The 17,886-nt window shown below is 62.5% G+C and overlaps 1 protein-coding gene across 1 annotated transcript in view; it reads right to left on the reverse strand.

The window, feature by feature from the left end:
• MEGF6 (multiple EGF-like-domains 6) overlaps positions 1–17,886 on the reverse strand; it is a 113,584-nt gene that overhangs the window by 22,649 nt on the left and 73,049 nt on the right. The window contains exons 5-10 of the mRNA XM_008574553.1: positions 12,336–12,458; positions 3,363–3,488; positions 2,368–2,490; positions 1,198–1,320; positions 904–1,041; positions 153–272 (exon numbers count right to left, since the gene is read on the reverse strand). Coding sequence (XP_008572775.1) covers positions 153–272; positions 904–1,041; positions 1,198–1,320; positions 2,368–2,490; positions 3,363–3,488; positions 12,336–12,458 — 753 coding nt within the window. The remainder of the gene's footprint in view (positions 1–152; positions 273–903; positions 1,042–1,197; positions 1,321–2,367; positions 2,491–3,362; positions 3,489–12,335; positions 12,459–17,886) is intronic.

A 17,886-nucleotide genomic window follows, 5' to 3' on the forward strand; every position in this document is an offset into this window, starting at 1 on the left:
ACAGCAGGAGCTCAGCCAACACCCACAGGTGGAGCTCAGGGCAGGGCTGACGCCACGCCCACTGAGGGAGGGCCAGAGTCCAGCCTGTGTCCTTCCCGTGGGTGGCCCCTGGTCCTGGCCATCCCAGCTGCCCTCCACAGGGCAACACTCACCCTCACAGCTGCAGCCATCGGTGCTGAGCCGGTAGCCGGCATAGCAGCCGCACTCGTAACCGCCGGGGTTGTTGGTGCACACCTGCTGGCAGCATGGGGAGTTGGCACAGTCGTCGACATCTGCGGGCACACACCAGGAGCCTGCTGGCACCCAGGTGCCCGCATACCCACGCACAGCGGCACGCATCCACACAGCTGACTGCTCACATACCTGCACACAATTCATACACCCCCACGATCACACATACCCACGCAGTCACACACACTGGCACAACCGCACACGTTGCAGACAATCTCATGCATGCACGTTCCTGGCCCTGCATACACACACACACACACACACACACACAGGACCTGTCACAGCCCAGGGCCACCCTGCCTGCTGTGAACAAGGTGCTGGGACTGGGAGCTGGAGGGTGGTGAGGAGTCCATCGGGGAGTCAGGGTCTCCCTGTGAAAAGAGGACCCTCCCTAGCCACAGCCTTTTGGGTGCTGCACCCAGTGGGGCCTTCACCGGGTGATGGAGGAGAGGGTGGGTGGGTACCCAGTGGAGTGGGCCAATGCGAGCACCCAGGGTCCTTCTCAGGTCCTGATGCTACCTCTCGCCAGGCCCAGCCCAACACCCGACCCAGCCTGGGCAGCCAGGGCAGAATGCATGGTGACAGGAGGGAACTCAAACCAGTCCGGATTCAGGGTAACAGCAAATCCATGGTTTGGGGGTGCCATGAGTTCTGGGAGGAACCAGCTCGCACCGATGCACGTCTTCTGGTCCTCATCCAGCTCATAGCCACGGGGGCAGGTACAGAGGGGCCCCGTGCTGCTGTGGCTGCAGCCATGGGAGCAACCGCCGTTGTTGACCTCGCAGCTGTTTACAATCTCCATCTCGATCCCTGCCACAAGACCAGCCACCCAGCGCATGGGATGGGGGCTGAGACCCCTGCCCTCCCCATGCCCCCCAGGGGTCCCACAATAGGAGCTGAAGCAAGCCAGTGGGATCCCGGGGACACGCAGCCCCAAGGCTCTGCTGCCAGCCACTGAGCACTCACGGTAGCACTGCCAGCCATCAGCGCCCAGCTCGTAGCCTGCATGGCACACGCACTTAAAGGATCCTCGAGTGTTGAGGCAGCCGTGGGCACACTGGGCCAGCCCCGTGGCACATTCATCCACATCTGGAGAGGAGAGACCCAAGGGGAGGGCTCAGGAGTGCTGGGAAGGGCCATTTCACCACCCGCCTGTTGGGCCAGCAGCAGAGGGTGCATGGCCAGCCGACCCCTAGGGCTCGGCCATCAGCCTTGCTGTGGCTGCGTGGCACAGGTGGTCAGGACCGAATCCCACTATCCCGACCACTGCTATGGTCATGGCCCCTTGGATTCCTCAGGGCAAAGAAGTTGACCCTCAACCCCGTCTCATACTGAGCCTGTCAAAGCCACAGGCACCCAGAGCCAGGGCTGGCTTTTCATGGCAGCAACGACCTCCTGGTGTTGGTAAAGGTGCAACCGCAGGACTCCACACTTGTGGGCACCTGTGGCCATCTGGCAGGACACCTGGGAAACTGACCACTGCCTGCCCTGGATGCACCTCGCTGCTTCAGAGACTCATCCTGAGGGTCACTGGAGCCGGAAGGACCCCTGCCCGGGGCTGCCCCTCCCAGCCCTGCTCTCAGCAGGGGAGCATCAGAAGTGCACACACGTGCAGGCATGAGGTTAATCGGCCAGCACCCCACGGCCATGCAGCAGGTGCAGCTGAGGATACAGGAACGTGTCCAGAAAACAGCGCCCAGCTGTGCCCCGAGCCCAAGCAGCACGTCAACTAACGGCCGCGGAGAGGAGCGGAAGCCGGTGCTCCAGATGCTCTCCCGAGGCTCCTCAGGGGCGACCCCTCCTTTTTCTCACCATCTCTTTTCTGTTCTAACGAGCGGGTTTTGCTCAGGTAACACAAGAAACACTTTTACAAATAAAAACAAAACCCAGCTCTCTCGCTCACTCCCGGTGAAATGCGACTCTGGCTGGGAGCATCTTCCTGAGTGGGCTTCGCCCCCTCCCTCACCCCCGGCGCAGGATGACACTGATGTTGTCCCAGGCACCCAAGGGGGGCAGGACGGGGCCAGACCTGCCCCCAAAAGGCCCAGTTCATGATGTCTGGTGGCCCCGGAGTCAGACACAGGTCCCTCCACAGTGCCAGGGACGTGCCCTGCTGGCCTTCCTTCCTGGTCCTACCTTCGCAGGCCTTGCGGTCCCCTGCCAGCCGGTAGCCCGTGTGGCACTCACAGTGGGCCAGGCCCCGGAGCGCCCTGCACGTGTGCATGCAGCCGCCGTTCCCATCCGCACACGGGCTTCTCCCTGCGGCCGTGGCCCGAGGAATGAAGGCGGGGGGTGAGGGGGACGCCGACACCTGCCCCGGAGCCACCCCCAGCACTCTCACCCCTCTCTGCTCTGGCCTGATGGGCTAAGTGGTAGGTCTCCCTCTTCCCAGATGTGGGAAGCCCCTGGGACGCCCAAGTCCCAGGAGCCCACACCCCACCCATGTCAAGTCAGAACTCAGGACTCCCAGGGAAGCCCACGGCACGGTGAGAGTCAGGCCCAAAGGAGGACTTCCCAGCAGGGCAGCCAGGCCCGCCCCGGTCAGGTGGGGGCAGCCAGCCCCTCCCAGCAGCCTTCTTGTCAGAGCTGAGGTGCCGGGGCCCGCCCCAGGGCTCTGACCCCCCCGGCCCTGTGACCCATGCCACTCTGTCCCCACCACCGGCCAAAGTCTCTCACACTCACACCCTCCTCTGTCTCCAGCCCTCTATCTCCACATTTGGGGGGCCTCTGAGTCTGCGCCCTGCCATGAGCACAGCCCTCCTTCCATGCGAGCAGAGGGGAGTGTCCCATGGGGCCTGGCCTGCCTCCTCCACCCGAGCGCAGCAAGCCCGGGTGGGCCGCTGTGGAGCTGGGCCTCAGCCCTAGTCCTGGGCACCTGCCCCCAAGATGCGCCACCCCAGAGCACAGCCCTGACGTACAGCCCACCAGGCATCACAGCGGCACGGGGGCTCCCCACAGAGATCTGCTGCCCGTCCCAGCAGCCAAGGCAGGGGGGCTCATCCTGCGTCTGCCCAGGCTCAGGCTGTGGGTCCCTGGGCAGGTCTGTGGGTTCATGGAGGGCATGGGGGGAGCTCGGCAGGGTCCCAGCCCCGGCCCTCCCTCCGTCCATCCCAGGGCTGGCGGCTACTCACGGACACAGCGCCTGCCATCCTCCTGCAGCTGGAACTCAGGCCGGCACTGGCAGCGGTGCTGGGTCGCTGTGAGCTGGACACAGCGGTGCTGGCAGCCACCATTGCCCAGGGAGCAGGAGTTGATGGCTGGGGACACAGGGAGGAGCCCAGGTCAGCCCAGGAAGGGCGGCTGGCGGACGGATGCCGGCACACAGCAGAAAAGACACAGCAACCATCTTCTGCAGAAGCCCCCAGGACTGTTTTCCCACCCCAGAAGCTGGGGTTTGGGGAGGGTGACAGTGCTTCCTGCCGGGCTCACGGGCCTGGCTGCACGGTCTCAGCCCACACACAGGGTCTGCAGGACTGTGGCTGTCTCCCTGGATCCCCTGGCCCTGGCCTGCCTGAGGGCTGGACACAGAAGCCCCACCTCGATGGAAGCCCAGTACCCCCAGCAGAGCACAGATTACCAGGGGCCGCTGGGAAGCCTGAGAGGAAGGGCTTGGCACCAGCACCAGAGGGACCAGAGCACATCCTGCCCACCCCTCCCAGGGGTGTGGGCACGGCACCTCAGTCCTTCACACTCGGACCCCTCCAGGGCACAGGCTCTGCAAGTCAGTTTGGCTCAGTGGGTGACTGCGTACCAGTGGGTGGACTGGAGCCAAGCCCCTCAGCATTCTCAGGGTGGTGGGGAGAGGGCACTGGGCCAGACTGGGCACCCAGGGTGGGCACTGGGCCTCTGCCAGGAGCAGCAGCCCCCTCCTTGGTGGGGATTTAGTTGCCACCAAGTCTCTGGCAACCGCCTTGTGGTTAGGGAGGGTGCCGGCCTGAGCTCAGAGGGAAGCCACAAGAATGTGCAGCTGCCTGTGCCCGGGGAGATGAGGCCACGTGCCTGCAGGCCGGAGCCAACCTGAGCCCTGTTACTAAAGCACTGTGACTCTGGGGGGCTGGGCTTTACCCCAAGATGCTGCCTCCTCGGGAACGCCTCCTGGGGGGAATGCCACCATCCCTAGGAGGTGGCTGGCCTAGGGGCCCGAGTTCAGGGACATGATTTACCACCCCAGCACGTGGGATCAGGAGCCTGGCACCCCCAAACAGCGGGCCCTCTGAGGCCAAGGGGGCTGGTGTGGCCGGAGTGCGTGAGTCGCCTCGGGGCCTGGAGAAGGTGGGGCCCCCCACATGGCCAGCCAAAGGCAAAGCTTCCCCTGAAACAAGCTTGTTTTAAAAAACCACAGCAATCAGATACTGCCCTGTCTCCCCACATGGGGCATCAGTGGGGAGCCCATGCTGAGGGTCCTCTTTGGGACAAAGCCAGCCCCAGGGGAAGGACACAGGGGCAGTGACTACTCCGTCCCCTATCGCACTTGCACTGGCACCTGCAGGGAGGAGCCACAGCAGCCTCTCAGCCCCCTTCTCGTCCACCTACCCCCAACTCTGCCCTGACCCCAGGTCTGGCCGGCCTCGCCTGAGATGGCACTGCTTAAGCCACTGGCCATCACTCCAGAGGCTTCTGAGCGTGGCCTGAGCCGGCCCCACATTCCCGGGGAATCTGTTTATTCGTGCTCACAGCACCAACTGCATCCCTGCTCGGGACATGTAATAGGAACCAGAAGCCCTTTCTGGCAGGGCCAGGCAGGCTCAGAGGAGCGCAGAGCCCTGGGCAGGAGAGCCAGGCAGGGAGAGGCACCACAGACACAGGCCTGGGAAGCCGTGGCAGGGCTGGAGAGGGGATTCCCCATCAGCTCCTCCAGAAAGGCAGAGCCCCCGAAAAGGGCCCAGGGACGGCCAGGCACTGGGCCCACTGGAGCCCACCAGGGGCAGGTGGGGAGACTAGGGGGGTCCCTCTGGAACCCCTCCTCTCCCAGCTCCCCTCCACAAAGTTGTGACATTCCAGATGCTCCCAAGCTGTGCACACCAGGGAGCCAAGCCCAGGGTCAGCCCGCACATCCTGCTGTGGGTTCCCGGAAAGCTGAACGAGGCATATCTTCTCCAGCACTGGGCAGCTCAGGGAAGGGCTGGGCTCTGTGTGAACAGGACCCAGTGATGTGGGGATATTTCCAGGCCCCCCAGTCACTGTGAGTCCCAGCTGTGGGACACACATGGCCCAGGGCTCATGCCTGGTTACGGTCTGCAAATCAGGACTCAGCTCAGACCTGTGCAAAGCTGAGGCCGTCCATCAGAGAACAGGGATGAGGAATTGCTTGCAAGTGGGGCACAGGCCCTCCCTGCATACCCACAGCCCTCACCTGCCTCACCTGTGGACGGGCACCTGCTCACACAGCTGGCTCGACAACTCCCATCTTCTCTCTCCCTTCCAATATAATACTGAAGGAAAAAAGTCCCCGCGGCACAGCGGGAGCCGTCCTGCCGGGGCGTGGGAGCCTGACCTCCTGCACGTCCACTCTTTCTCTGCCCACCTTAGGTTTCCGCCCACTTCCAGATCAGACGCAATTGACTGTAGGTGGGGGACATTCTGCATCAAGGACTGAATGTTGATGTCCCCACAATATTTATATGTTGAGGTCCTAACCCCCAATGCGATTGTATTTGGAGATAGGGTCTTTTTTTTTTTTTTTCAGCTGGCCGGTACAAGGATCCGAACCCTTGACCTTGGTGCTGTCACAACACACTCTAACCAACAGACCTAACCAGTCAGCCTGGAGATAGGGTTTTTAGTGATGTAATTAAGGTTAAATGAGGGCATAAGAGTGGGGTCCTGATCCTATAGGATTAGTGTGCTCATAAGAAGAGACTCAAGCTCTCTCTCTCTCGCTCTCTCTCTCTCTGACATGTGAGGGCACAGCATGAAGGTTGCTGTCCACAAGCCAGGAGGACTTTCTTATGGAAGCCCGAGCAGACTGATGCACCCAGACTCCCCAGACTGCAAATCCCAGGACCCACCACGTCAGCCAGGACAGGTGCATGAGAGCTGCAACTCCACCTTGTGCCAGCAGGAATCGCCACTCATTCTGCGTGAGGCTCGCAGGGCCTTCCTTGAGTAGGAAACCGGGCATGGTAGAAAACAAGTTCCCTACAGGGCCAAGGCCTGCGCTGCCTGCACCAGTGCTCTCTGCTCTTGGAGGTGCAGCGTTCTGGGGGCTATCCTGGCAACAGGATGCAGCGCCTTTGGCCTGGGCATGGATTCGGGGCGTGAGCCACGGCCCCAGCACCAAGGTCAGGTGCAGTGAAGGAAGGGCAGGTGGGGCTGTCGACGGCAGATGGCGAGGTGCTCAGCAGGCGAGGCCCTGGCCATCCCAGCTCTCAGCTAAGGCGCTGCACCGGGCTGGGGCTGTGCGGTGGGAGGCGAGCCACCCGCAACGTGCCGAGCCCACGCTCGCTCTGCTCATGCCACCAAGCCCTGCCCAGTGGTTTCGGGGCAGGCTCTAGGAGGATCTGGTCCCTGCTGGCTTCATGAGGTTTTATAATTAACGCCCTCGGGCTGGTTTCGTTTCTGGGTCCTGAGAGCCCCACACCACCTGTGGTCGGTGGCCACCCGCAGCCCTTACTTCTAGGAAACACTCTGCTGTGCTGGGGTCCGGACCAGGATGGCAGGACAGGGGGAGGCAATTTCCCGTCCCCCCAAAGGCAGCTCACAGCCTGCCCACTGCTCCCCGCCTTGTGCATCCTGCCCCTCGCCCAAGTGGGGCCTCCGTGACACAAGGGCACTATTCACTTGTAGCCCACCTAAATGGCTGTCCTTGAGCCCGTGATGTTGCCAGGACCCGACAACAGAATGTGGCCCCTGACAACGTGGTCTTCTCTCCTCGACCCCCGCCAGCAAGAGAACCAGGCCCTCCAGCAGAAGCAGGGCGGCCCCACTCCCTCCATGAACCTAGACTGTGCTGGCCTTGCGCCCCCTGGCCCCCAGCCAGGCCTGGACTGTCCCACCCAGCCCCACCTTCCCAGGCAGCCAGCTCAGCCCATGCTTGGCTGCAGAGGTTCACACTGACGGGCCAAGGTGACAGGTGGGCCCTAGAGACAAAGGCTAAAGGGACCCAGTCAGCCTTCGAGGGACGCCAGGCTCTTCTGCAGAGCGGTGGGCAGCAGAGCCTGGACTGCAGCAGGTGGAACTGAGGGAGGCAAGACAGAGCGGGCCAGCCTTGGGCCCCCCGGAGCAGACGGCTGCACATGACACAGCGGACCCTCTCACCGCCCCCGCCGCCGCCCATCTCGGAGAGGAGCCCCCATTGTCTGCTTCACTTCCTCCAGAGCGTTTAGGGGAGCACCTTGTTTGTCATTTAGGTGGTCCTCGGAGGTCTTACCCATCAGATGCCAAGCTCTGGGGGACAGGCCTTATCTGTTTCCTCAGGACCGTAACCCACTGCTGACGCGGCGCCCAGCCCGACACACGGGCAGGCAGGCGGGCAAGCCCCAGAGGTGTGTGCCCGGTCAGCCCCTCCCTCCTTCCTCCCACCCGCCCCACGCCAGGCCCTGCCTGGGCTTCACCCTTTGCTCACCAGCTCTAGCCCGGGTCACACAGGCTCCCTCCACGCCCGGCTCGGCTGCCCCGCCAGGCCCCGTTGGCCCCTGCCTTCCACTGTGGGTTTCTGCCCCAGCCTGGGGTCTGTGGCCTCCACCCTGGCCAGCCTGGGTTAGGGTGTGACCATCCCATGCCCCCCATGCCCAGGCCCCCCTACTCTGCCTCAGCCTGCACCTCTAGGGTCCTGGATTCCAGCAAGGCCAAGACTGGTCCCCTCCCTGCACGTGGAAGCCTGGGTGGTCCTGCGGACCAAGCAGGGGCTGCCGCATCAGCCATTGCCGCTCCCGCTTCTGTCGCCAGCTCAGTGCGGGCCGGCCCTCATCTGGCCTCCCCAGGTTGGGAAAACTCCCTTTTTGCTACTGCAGCCTGTTTGGGGGTTGGAGGGACAGGAAAACACCGGCAGAACACATCTGTGGCTTTGCGCAGCCGAGTTGTGCAGATGAGCCCATTCGGTTGCCTGCAGCTCTGGCTCCAGCCTCGTGACGCTGCCAGCGGCAGCCACCGGGGGCTGTGTGGCCTCCCCCAGGGCCTCCCCTCCAAGAAGCAGCTGAGGGGGCAGGCTGGATGGTCTGCGTAGCCCCTCCCTGTCCTAGCAGGGACACCCAAGCCTGGGGAGGGAAGGCCCTGCCCTGAGGCCACACGACACGTGTGGCAGAGCTAGGCAGCGAGGCCTGGCTCCAGCCATGGGCGCATGAGGGCCCATCTGACTCTGGGGGCAGGAGACACAGGCAGGGCATCCAGGCCGCAGGGAGATGCACACTGGCTGCAGAATCCTCCCCAAAGTCCTAATGGCCAAGAAGAGGAGGCCAGAGAGCCCATCCCTTCCATGGGGCCGGCCTGGGGCCGTTGCTTCTGGAGGGACCCTCTGCCCTCTACCACTCCACCCAGGGACACAAGGAAACAGCCACATTCAACGCCAGGGTCCAGAAGGTCACACAGCCCGGGCTCTGGGACCACTGGGTGGGTGTTGTGCTGGCTCAGGGCACCCAGCCGCCCAGAGGTGGAGGGCTCCCCCAGCACAGTGTTAAACAACCTGGGAGTCATTCTCTCTGGGTTCTACACGCTGGTGCTCCGTAAGGTGTCACCAAAAAGCACGAAGGACACTCCTAGACGTGCCAGCCAAACCACTGCTCTGGGCAGGCCCTGCTTCCCATAGCGAGGCAGGAAAGGGGCTGGAGCAGGTCCCGAGGGTGAGAAGCAGGCCTGCACGAAGCCTCAGGCCTCGCTGGGCCCTGCTCTTCCCACCCAGAAACCAGGGGACATGTCCAGGAGAGCACCCTGGCCTGCACAGAGCCCCAGGATGCTTCTGTTTCCCCTGGGGCGGTCAGGGCAGGGGGACTTGGCTCTAGGCCCAGCCACTTCTCGGAGCATCTGAGCCGGCGCAAAATCCTTTTTGTAAATTCTCACTTTTAGGAATGGAAACCTTTATGTGTTTTATTTCCATAAGATCATTTGGAAGAGAGGGACACATGGAGGTTGTGCATTTCCTGTCCTCTACCTGCCTTGGGGGTGTGTTTCAAGGCCCCCTCAAGTGTTTCAAGGCCACCCCAAGCGCTCCTGGGGTCTTCCCAGATTGCTCCTGGGGTCTTCCCAGATCGCTCCTGCCCTCGATGAGGCAACACTCTGAGAGCTCCCAACCCTTACTGCAGAAGGTTGTCATACCCTGTGGGCACCCTCTCCACCCTGGCCTCTCTGTAATCTGCACTCCAAGTTGCTGGAGACAAGCCCAAGATTGCAGGGCCTCAGGCCTGTGGGTGCCTGCAAAGCCCCAGGGGAGCTCACGGCACCCCTCCCCGCTAGGGGGATCAATCTGCTCCACACAGCTGTGTCCCAGCTGTGCAGTCTGCCCCACAGCAGGTTGGGGCAGGGGCGGGGCGGGGGGGGCAGGGGAGGGGCACGGTTCCTAGATTACTTCTTCCCACAAGAGTCTGCTGAGGGTACCACTGTGAACCAGACTCCACACGCTGCACCCTGGGAGTCCCAAGTGGGGAAGGGAGGGCTGCAGCAGGGGGAAGGGTCCTATGCTTCCCAGTGGCTGGAGGTCCAGCCCCCTCCCCCTTGCAGAGTCCAAGCAGACTGGCATGGACTGGGCAGTGCCCTCCACTGGGCCCAACTGTGCTACGGCAGGAGATTCTCTGGCAGGGAAGCCCTTCAGTTGTGACCCGAGTTGCTCAGCTACCCTATCCCCCCAGGCCAGCATCTCAGGTCCACAGCAGCCAGGGGTGGGCCTTTCAGCAACAAGAAGGGGCTCAAGACGGCGGGGCACCCCTGGAACAAACACTCCCGACTCTGCCTAGGAAGAAGCCCCCAGGAGACCCCACATCCACGGGGAAGGCAGCTCCCGGTGGAGCCAGGCCCACAAACCCACGCCTGCCCACTGGCAGGTGTCGCTCCCAGGAATTGCCACCAACAGCCAGAGTCACAGACCCAGAGTGAGACACCACCATAGAGCAAGGAACAAGCGGGGACAAAGTGCCCCAGGAGCACCGGGTAGAGGTTCCAGGTGGTGCCCAGGCAGGGGCGGCCTCAGAGCAGGGGTAATCCTCACGTGCCCCACTCCCACCAGGGGACTTGCGCGTACGGGAAGGCGTCTCCCCAACTTGGCTCTGCCAGAGGCTGGTGGGCCCAAGTCACCAGAGCGGTGCTTGTCACAGTGAGGGTCGCCACCCATACCAGGGTGGTGACATCAGTGCAGTGAGCCTCTCCCAGCATCCTTTAGGAGTGAAACAGACGGCACTAGAAGCTCTCAGATGTATCACCACAGTGAGGCTTTGGTGTACACTCCCCGCTGGGAGTCGCAGTCCCAGCAAGAGAAAGTGACAGTCTGAGGTCACTCTCTGCATCCAGCCAAACTCCTGAACATATGAGCACTTCCCACAGTGGGGACAGGCCAGCACACAGGAGTGTCACCCGGCCCTCCAGCAGGAATACCAGGAGGTGGGCACTGGCACCCAAGTAGGCTGTGGAAAAACCAGGAGCCCACCCACTCAAACAGGGTGCACGGGGCTGGGGGTGACTGCCAGAGGGGGCTGAGAGGTCCCAACAGCCTCCTGCCAGGCTGTGCAGACCATGCCCAAGGGCCCTGGCACCTGACTCTGAAAAGACCCTTTTAAATAAGCAAGTGTCCCAAATCAAGATTTCAGGGGCCCTGGATGTGCAGACATCTCCCAGGAAAGCTCCTGGGAGGCAAACCCCAGAAGGTCCCCCTCCAGGAAGGTGGCCAGCACAGCGATGGGGTGGGGTGGGCTGGGGACAGGGAAAGGCTCAGGGACACCCCCGGGCTTCAAGGCTACTCTTCGCAGCCACTGCCTGACGCTCCAAAGCCCTAAAGAGTGTCCCTCCCCTTTGAAGTTATCTACTCTTCCTGTCCTGGTCCACGAGCCTTTTGGCGGCATCTGGATGAAGACCACCATCGGTACAGATAGTGGAGACAAAGACTAGGGAGCGAGGGTCCCTGGCCCTGGGTCCCTCACAGCGGGGGGCCACCCCCACCCGGACCAGCCCCCAGGGTCGCCCTTCTCCAAGGAGAGTGCTGCCTGAGGGGACCAGGGGACTCCAGGCTAAACAGCCCCAGCCACAGGCTCCCAGAAGCCCCCCAGCAGGCAGCAGGCTGGGCCGCACCCCTGTCTCGGTCGTCCTCAAGTGCACACAACATTCCTGCATCTGTTTCTAATTTCCGGCCCAGGGAGACTTCACAGGGCAGCCGTCTGGCTCCCCGCGTGGCAGCGGGACTTGCGTGTGCACAGAGGGAGGGCCCCCCAAGGCTGGCAGGACACCCTGCCATATAGCAGCGGGCCCAGGGCGGAGGCTGCTCAGGGTCCCGCTCTGGGTCTCCAAGGTGGAAAACCCAGCATCCCACCCTCAGCCCCTGAGAGAATGGCCCCACACACGTCCCACACAGGCTGATGGGAGCGGTCAGCCCTGTCACTGCAAGACCTGTGTCCAGAGCCAGCCTGCTGCCTGCTGGGGGACTTCTGGGAGTCTGTAGCTGGGGCTTTTTAGCCTGGAGTCCCCTGGTCGCCTCAGGCAACGCTCTCCTTGGAGAAGGGTGACCCTGGGGGCTGGTCTGGGGTGGGGGTGGACCCCGGTGTTTCCAGAGTCAGCCCGTGGGGTGTCAACCTCAGCCCCGCTACTATACCTCAAGGACCTGGTGCTGTCCCCCACCCCCGCCTTTGATCCTCCCATGCTTGCTCAGACTGCAGTCTGTGTCCCTAGGGACTCCATCCACTCCCCACAGCAAAGAGACCCTGCAGCAGAAGTGAAGGTCTGGGTCCTGCTGCTTGGTGGCCCCTCCCCCACCTGCCACAGCCCACACCCCCAGGCTCCCCAAGGCTGAGGAGGGGACCTGAGCCCAAGAAGCCCAGATCTGCAGGCCACAGTGGCCTCACACCACCTCCCTGCCAGGCCAGTCCTCCTTGGCCAGCCCCCTGCCCCACTGCCCAGACCTGGGAACACCCAGGAGGATGGGGGGACAGCAGAAGCCAGAGCCCACGCAGGGGTCTCCAGAGGACACTTACCCAGGCAGGTCCTGCCGTCTGTGTGGAGCCGGAAGCTGGGCTTGCACTCGCAGAGGTAGGAGCCCGGGGTGTTCACGCACCTGTGCTGGCAGCCGCCATTGTGTGCCTGGCACTCGTCCACATCTGGGCAGGAGCGGGGGTACAGGGTCAACAGAGAATATTCACCAGGGCTGTGCCCCCCGAGGACGCGAACCCCAGCCTCCTCATCGGCCACACCTGCAACCCTCCCGGAGCCCCTCACCCACGCCCGCTGGAGCCGGAGCAGACAGAAGGCAGGGGCCGTCCTCCCGCCCTGGCTGGCCCCCAGCGCCTTTTAAGACTGAGCTTAGACACACGCTATTTTCTTAAGTCCAAACCCAGAAAATGCCCTCGGGGAGCACCGGCTGCTCTGCTACGGCCCACAAGCCCAAAAGGAGAAACTGACAACTTTCACAATGACCTTGCCCAGGCTGCGGGGGAAACGTCGGGAGAGAGGGCAGGGCCGGGGTGCGGGCTTGAACAGTGTCTCCCAAATTCACACCCATCCGAAACCTCAGAAAGTGACCTCATCTGGAAACAGGGTCTTTGCAGAGGTCATAAGGTAAGGTTCAAGATGAGGTCGTTCTGGATAAGGGTGGGCCCTAAATCCAATGCCTGGTGTCCTGATAAGAGACACGCAGAGAAGGGCTGGTATAGACGAGACAGAAACTGCGGCGGGGCGGCCACAGCTAAGGATCGCAGGAAGCAGTGGAAGACAGGAAGGAAGGGGCCAGGAGGACCCTCCCCTACAGGTTTCAGAGAGAGGCGGCCCTGCTGACACCTGGACTTCAGAGTCCTGGCCTCCAGACTCTGAGAAGAGAACTTTCTCTGGTTTTAAGCCACCCTGTTTGCAGTGTTTTGTTAGAGCAGCCCTAGGAAATTAGAGTAGGTGGGGTCAGCCTGGGGTTCCCACCCCCCACGGGCTCCCTGTGTGGGGACCGGGAGGCCAGTACTGCATGTCCCCAGGTCAGGAGGCCCCTGGCTCTGGTCTGGTCTGGTCTGGCTACCAGGTCTGACTCAGGTGTGCAGAAGGCTCGGGCTGTCCTGGCCTCTCTCTCACCCGGCCCTCAGGCCCACTTCCACCAAACCAGGCCTTGAGGCAGGCCAGGCAGTGACCAGAGGCAGACGGAGCAGAGCAGCAGAAAAGGGGGGACAACAGGCTCGCCGGACACCTGTGTGTGCAGACTGCCCGGGAGACACCAAAGACGGGGTGGGAGGGGGCCGCTGCCCAGGCAGGGGCCCAGACAGGAGCGCCGGACTCAGGCACCAACGTCCACGCCTGCTCCTCGGGCCAGCCTCCCCAACCAGGCGGACCAGAGACGGACCGGCTGCCGGGGCCACCGCCGAGTGGGTGACAGGCGCACAGACGCTCTGCATTTCAGCTACGAGCGAGCGTCTGGGGCCCCCTGGCCAGGGCAACCACAGAGGCCCTGACCGCTGACCGTGCCTCGCCAGGAAAGCTACCTTTGGTTCAAGTGCCAGCGGAAGATTCCCACTCGGCGTGGGCGCACTGCAAGAAACGTTATGATTTCAAGGGACAAATTCTCGATTGTGTGGGAAGCTTGGGTGGCCAGGATGGGCATGCCCAGGTACTGCACAGAGCTGAGGTCTCTCTGGTTTGCTTGACAGGGTTATGGTGTCCACTCTGACCACCAGGGCCTTTCCTACCACGCCGCCCCGCCCCCCCGGTTCCCACCCTCTGTCCGCATTAAAACGCCCACCTTTGAGGCTCTCATTCTAAAACTCCAGCCATCTGAGCATATTTTTGAAGGGGCCAAAGGTGGCACACGGGGCGCAGCCCTTCACAGCCACCCCCGGGCCTCCCAAGCCTGTGTCGGTGCCCGGTGCCCATCCGCCAAGCTGTGCTTCTCACACACGGAAACCCTGCGGCCGAGCCACGCTCCGAGAATGCGCTCGGCAATGCAGAAATGGCACGCAACCAGCACAGGAGGCCAGGGCCTCCGCTGGGACCTCCAGGGCCATCTGCTCCAAGCACAAGCCGCCTCCACCCAGGGAGACCCCAGGGTCCCTCCTAAGCCCCAAGGCTGCCTCAGAGAAGACCAATGACACCAAAGGCACCTCCCACCTGCACCAGGAAGTCACAAAGTCACGGCCATATCCCTCAGAGGAAGGCTGGGTGACGTGCAGGGAGAAGTTTAAACACAAACCGCACAGAGCCGCTGGGGAGGAGAGAGGGCCCCAGGGCATGGTGGGAGGTCTCAGGACCCAGGACCCTCCTGTGGAGGGGGACAGACCCACGCCTGCGGGGCAGGGCAGTACGGGCAGCACCCACCCGAGGGGGCCCAGATCCCTCCCTGAGAGACCCCCGTGAGAGTCCCTGAAAGTAACCACAAGGAGCATGGTGCAGCGCATACAGTAGGTGCTTAGTAAGAGCTGGGAGGTTCTGTAACATCCCAGGGCTTGGCGAGTAACTCTGATTTCATCCTGGGCCTGGCCTCTGACCCCTCGGCTAACGGAGACGCTGGCTGTGGTGACCCTGCACAGACAGCAGTGGACTCTGAGCTGCCCTCAGAGCCCTGGCTGGGGAGGACAAGCCGGTGGGCAGCTGAGGCAGGCGGTGCCTGCAGCCCAGGAGGAGCGTCTGCCCCCCGGGTGGCCCAGGAGCCCTGCTGGCTGCACAGACGCCAGAGGAAAGGGCAGGCTGGGAACGAGCATTCAGGGACAGCCCGACCCTGAACAGCCTGGGCCTCCCTGCTCACACCCACCTCCCACGTGACATGACGGCGGCTCTCCTATCGCCCTCCTGCTGCGTGGACAGGAACATTCAGACATGAGCATCCCACCCTAGTGCTCGGCCCGGCCTCTCCCAGTCCTAACTCCCTCCAGAAACGCTGGCTCCCCTCTGAAACCTCGCCACCCTTCCCCAGTGGCACCCTTCTCAAGAGGGGCTGGCAATGCTGACCCCAGCCCCAAGCCCTTCCCATCTCTGAAGCCACGCTGTCTGGTGGCTGAGAGGCTGCCGTGGAGGGGACTGTGTTGGTGACCGGCGGTGCTGGCAGCGCAGGCGGAGGGCACTGTTTGCTGTTGGCCAGGGTCAATATCTGGATGCAGCAGGTCAGTTCAAGGCTCAAGGGCTTGGGGCCTCCCCTTCACCTCTCCAGACACAGAAGCCTGCGTATGGGGGTGGGGCACTTGGCCAAATGCCCCCCTGCTAGGGTCCCCTCAGCTTTGAGATCTAGGCATTTGAACTGAGCAATCCCCTCTATGGAAATGACCCACACTCAGAAAGCAAGTCGGGAATGAGCCACAGAAACCCTGCCTGCCCCACTTCCAAGGTGGGCCACGTGGTGGCAGACCCCTTAAGTACCGGGCCCATGACCCTGCTGTGGCTGCGGCCATGAGCTGGGGAGCTACAGGCTTAGTGCCCTTTAAGGACAGCATGCTCAGCTGAACAACGTCCCCCAAAGATATCCATGTCCTCATCTGCAGACCCTTACACGGCAAAAGGGACTTTGCAGGGCTGAGCCCATGGCACGCTCGGGAGAGTGCAGTGCTGGGAGAGCAGCAGCGCTCCCGCCGAGGGTTCGGATCCTATATAGGGATGACCGGTGCGCTCACAGCACTCACTGGCTGAGCGCGGTGCGGCCGGTCTCAAAAAGGACAAAAAAAAAAAAAAAAGGGACTTTGCAGTTAAGGGTCTTGAGACGGGAGGTTATCTCGGAGTACCCAGGCAGGCACAAAGTCATCACACAGACCTCACAAAAGGGAGGCAGGAGGGTTAGAGTCAGAGGGAGGGACAGGGAGGTGCTGCGGGGCTGGCTTTGAGGGAGCCCAGGAGCCCAGGCGGCCACTACAAGCTGGAAGGGGCAAGAAACAGATTCTCCCCTGGAGCCTCCACTGAGTGTGCGGTTACTTGTGGTAGCAGCCACAGGAAGAGAACACAGAGCACGTCACTGTGTCTCAGGAACCTTTTCCAGACTGCAGCAAATCTGAGTCATGGCGGCTCAGACCACCTGAGCTGGAAATCCACGGTTCCCAAACATCGGCTCTGGCCAGCCGGGCCCCCTGACTCCTAGAAGTGAGGTCCTCTCTGCCCTCCGGGGGGCAGGTCACGCGGCCAGGCACCCGGCTCCCCAGCACCTCTAGAAACCAGACATCCTGGTCTCCTCCACCCACGGGCCTGTGCTCGAGGACCAGGCACATTACCCACACACAGGCCATGCTGTATGGGGTCACGCTGAGCCCTGCAGTGGGACCGGTGCCCTGAGACACGCCAACTGGTCCTCAGACTCTGAAACTCAAGCAAAACATCGCCCTCCTGAGCAAGCACGAGGGTGGCCTGGACCCCATGGAAGTGGGGTACCCCCAGCAAAGGCTGAAAGGAGCTTGAAGAGAGGCCATCCTCTCCACACTTACCAGCGAGAGCCAAGGGACAAAACCTGCACATTCCAGGGACAAGGACCTGGCCTGGGCCAAACCCATGCTGTCCTGTCCAGCCTAAGGCCAAGCTCCTCACCTCGGTGCAGGCCAGGGAGAACCCAAGCAGCTGCCACATGTACCTGGGGAAGAGCCATCTGGCTGGGGCAGTTGGCAGGTCCCGAGCAGGGCTATTTTAAGAAACAGCCGGGCCAGGGCTCTGCTGGGATGTCCCCATGGTCCCACCACTGTCCTTGGCTGAGCTATGTGACTGTGGACTTTGGCAGCCTCATGACAGGATCAGCTGTGCACGCTGGCACACGGTGACATCGCTGTGCCAACACAGGGTGGTTCCCTTGGGAACCAGGCTAGGCCTGTGGTGTCTGCCAAACGGGGCTGGTGGTGCTGTGGGGAGCCCATCATGATGTTGTTGGGAGCCTATGGGGTCCCCACCAACCATCACTCAAGTTCCACCAGCTCCTGGCCCAGGAAAACACACTGGGTGGACAGATACCGCTGTCACCCATGAACCAGCTGCCTCTGCAGAAACCACCCAAAAAAAGCCCCTTCTGACAATTCTCCCACACTTACAGGAAATTCAGAGCCCTCTGGGACCCTGCCAGAAAGCTCCACTCAGGGGTGGTTATCAAGTTCCGAGTCCTGCTTTACCCCCAAACATGCCACAGGTCCTCATCTCAGAGGAGCGTGCAAAATTACTCACAGGCCCTTCTCTCGCACCCCACAAAAGCCAGAGTGGGCCTCTAGCAGGGCAAAGGCTTCCAGCTCCCCAAAGCTCAGCCCTGCCCAGCCTGAGGCCTTTGGATGCCATGGTCTCATGGCATTTAGTGCCACTCATGGTGGAGAGATTGGCCGGCCTAGCCCTGGCTGAGCCACCGAGCAGGATGGATGCTTACCTAGTGTGGGGGAAGGAGTACAAACCCTGTTGGGCCAAGTGACCAAGTCGGGGGGGCAGGCAGCCTTGCCACAACTGAGGGCCTGGAGCTCAATGTTCCGGGTGCCCTGCAGGCATGAGAGAGGCAAAGACTCGCCCCAGGGGACTGAAACAGCTGAGCAGGGGCCATGACTCTGAGGAATCATCTCAGGGGACTGGGAGGGCTTGGAGGGGAGGTCCCGCTGCCCCCCCCCCCCCCCCCCC

The sequence above is a fragment of the Galeopterus variegatus genome, unplaced genomic scaffold (genome assembly GCF_000696425.1).
Source record: "Galeopterus variegatus unplaced genomic scaffold, G_variegatus-3.0.2 Scaffold1065, whole genome shotgun sequence".
NCBI lineage: Eukaryota > Metazoa > Chordata > Mammalia > Dermoptera > Cynocephalidae > Galeopterus > Galeopterus variegatus.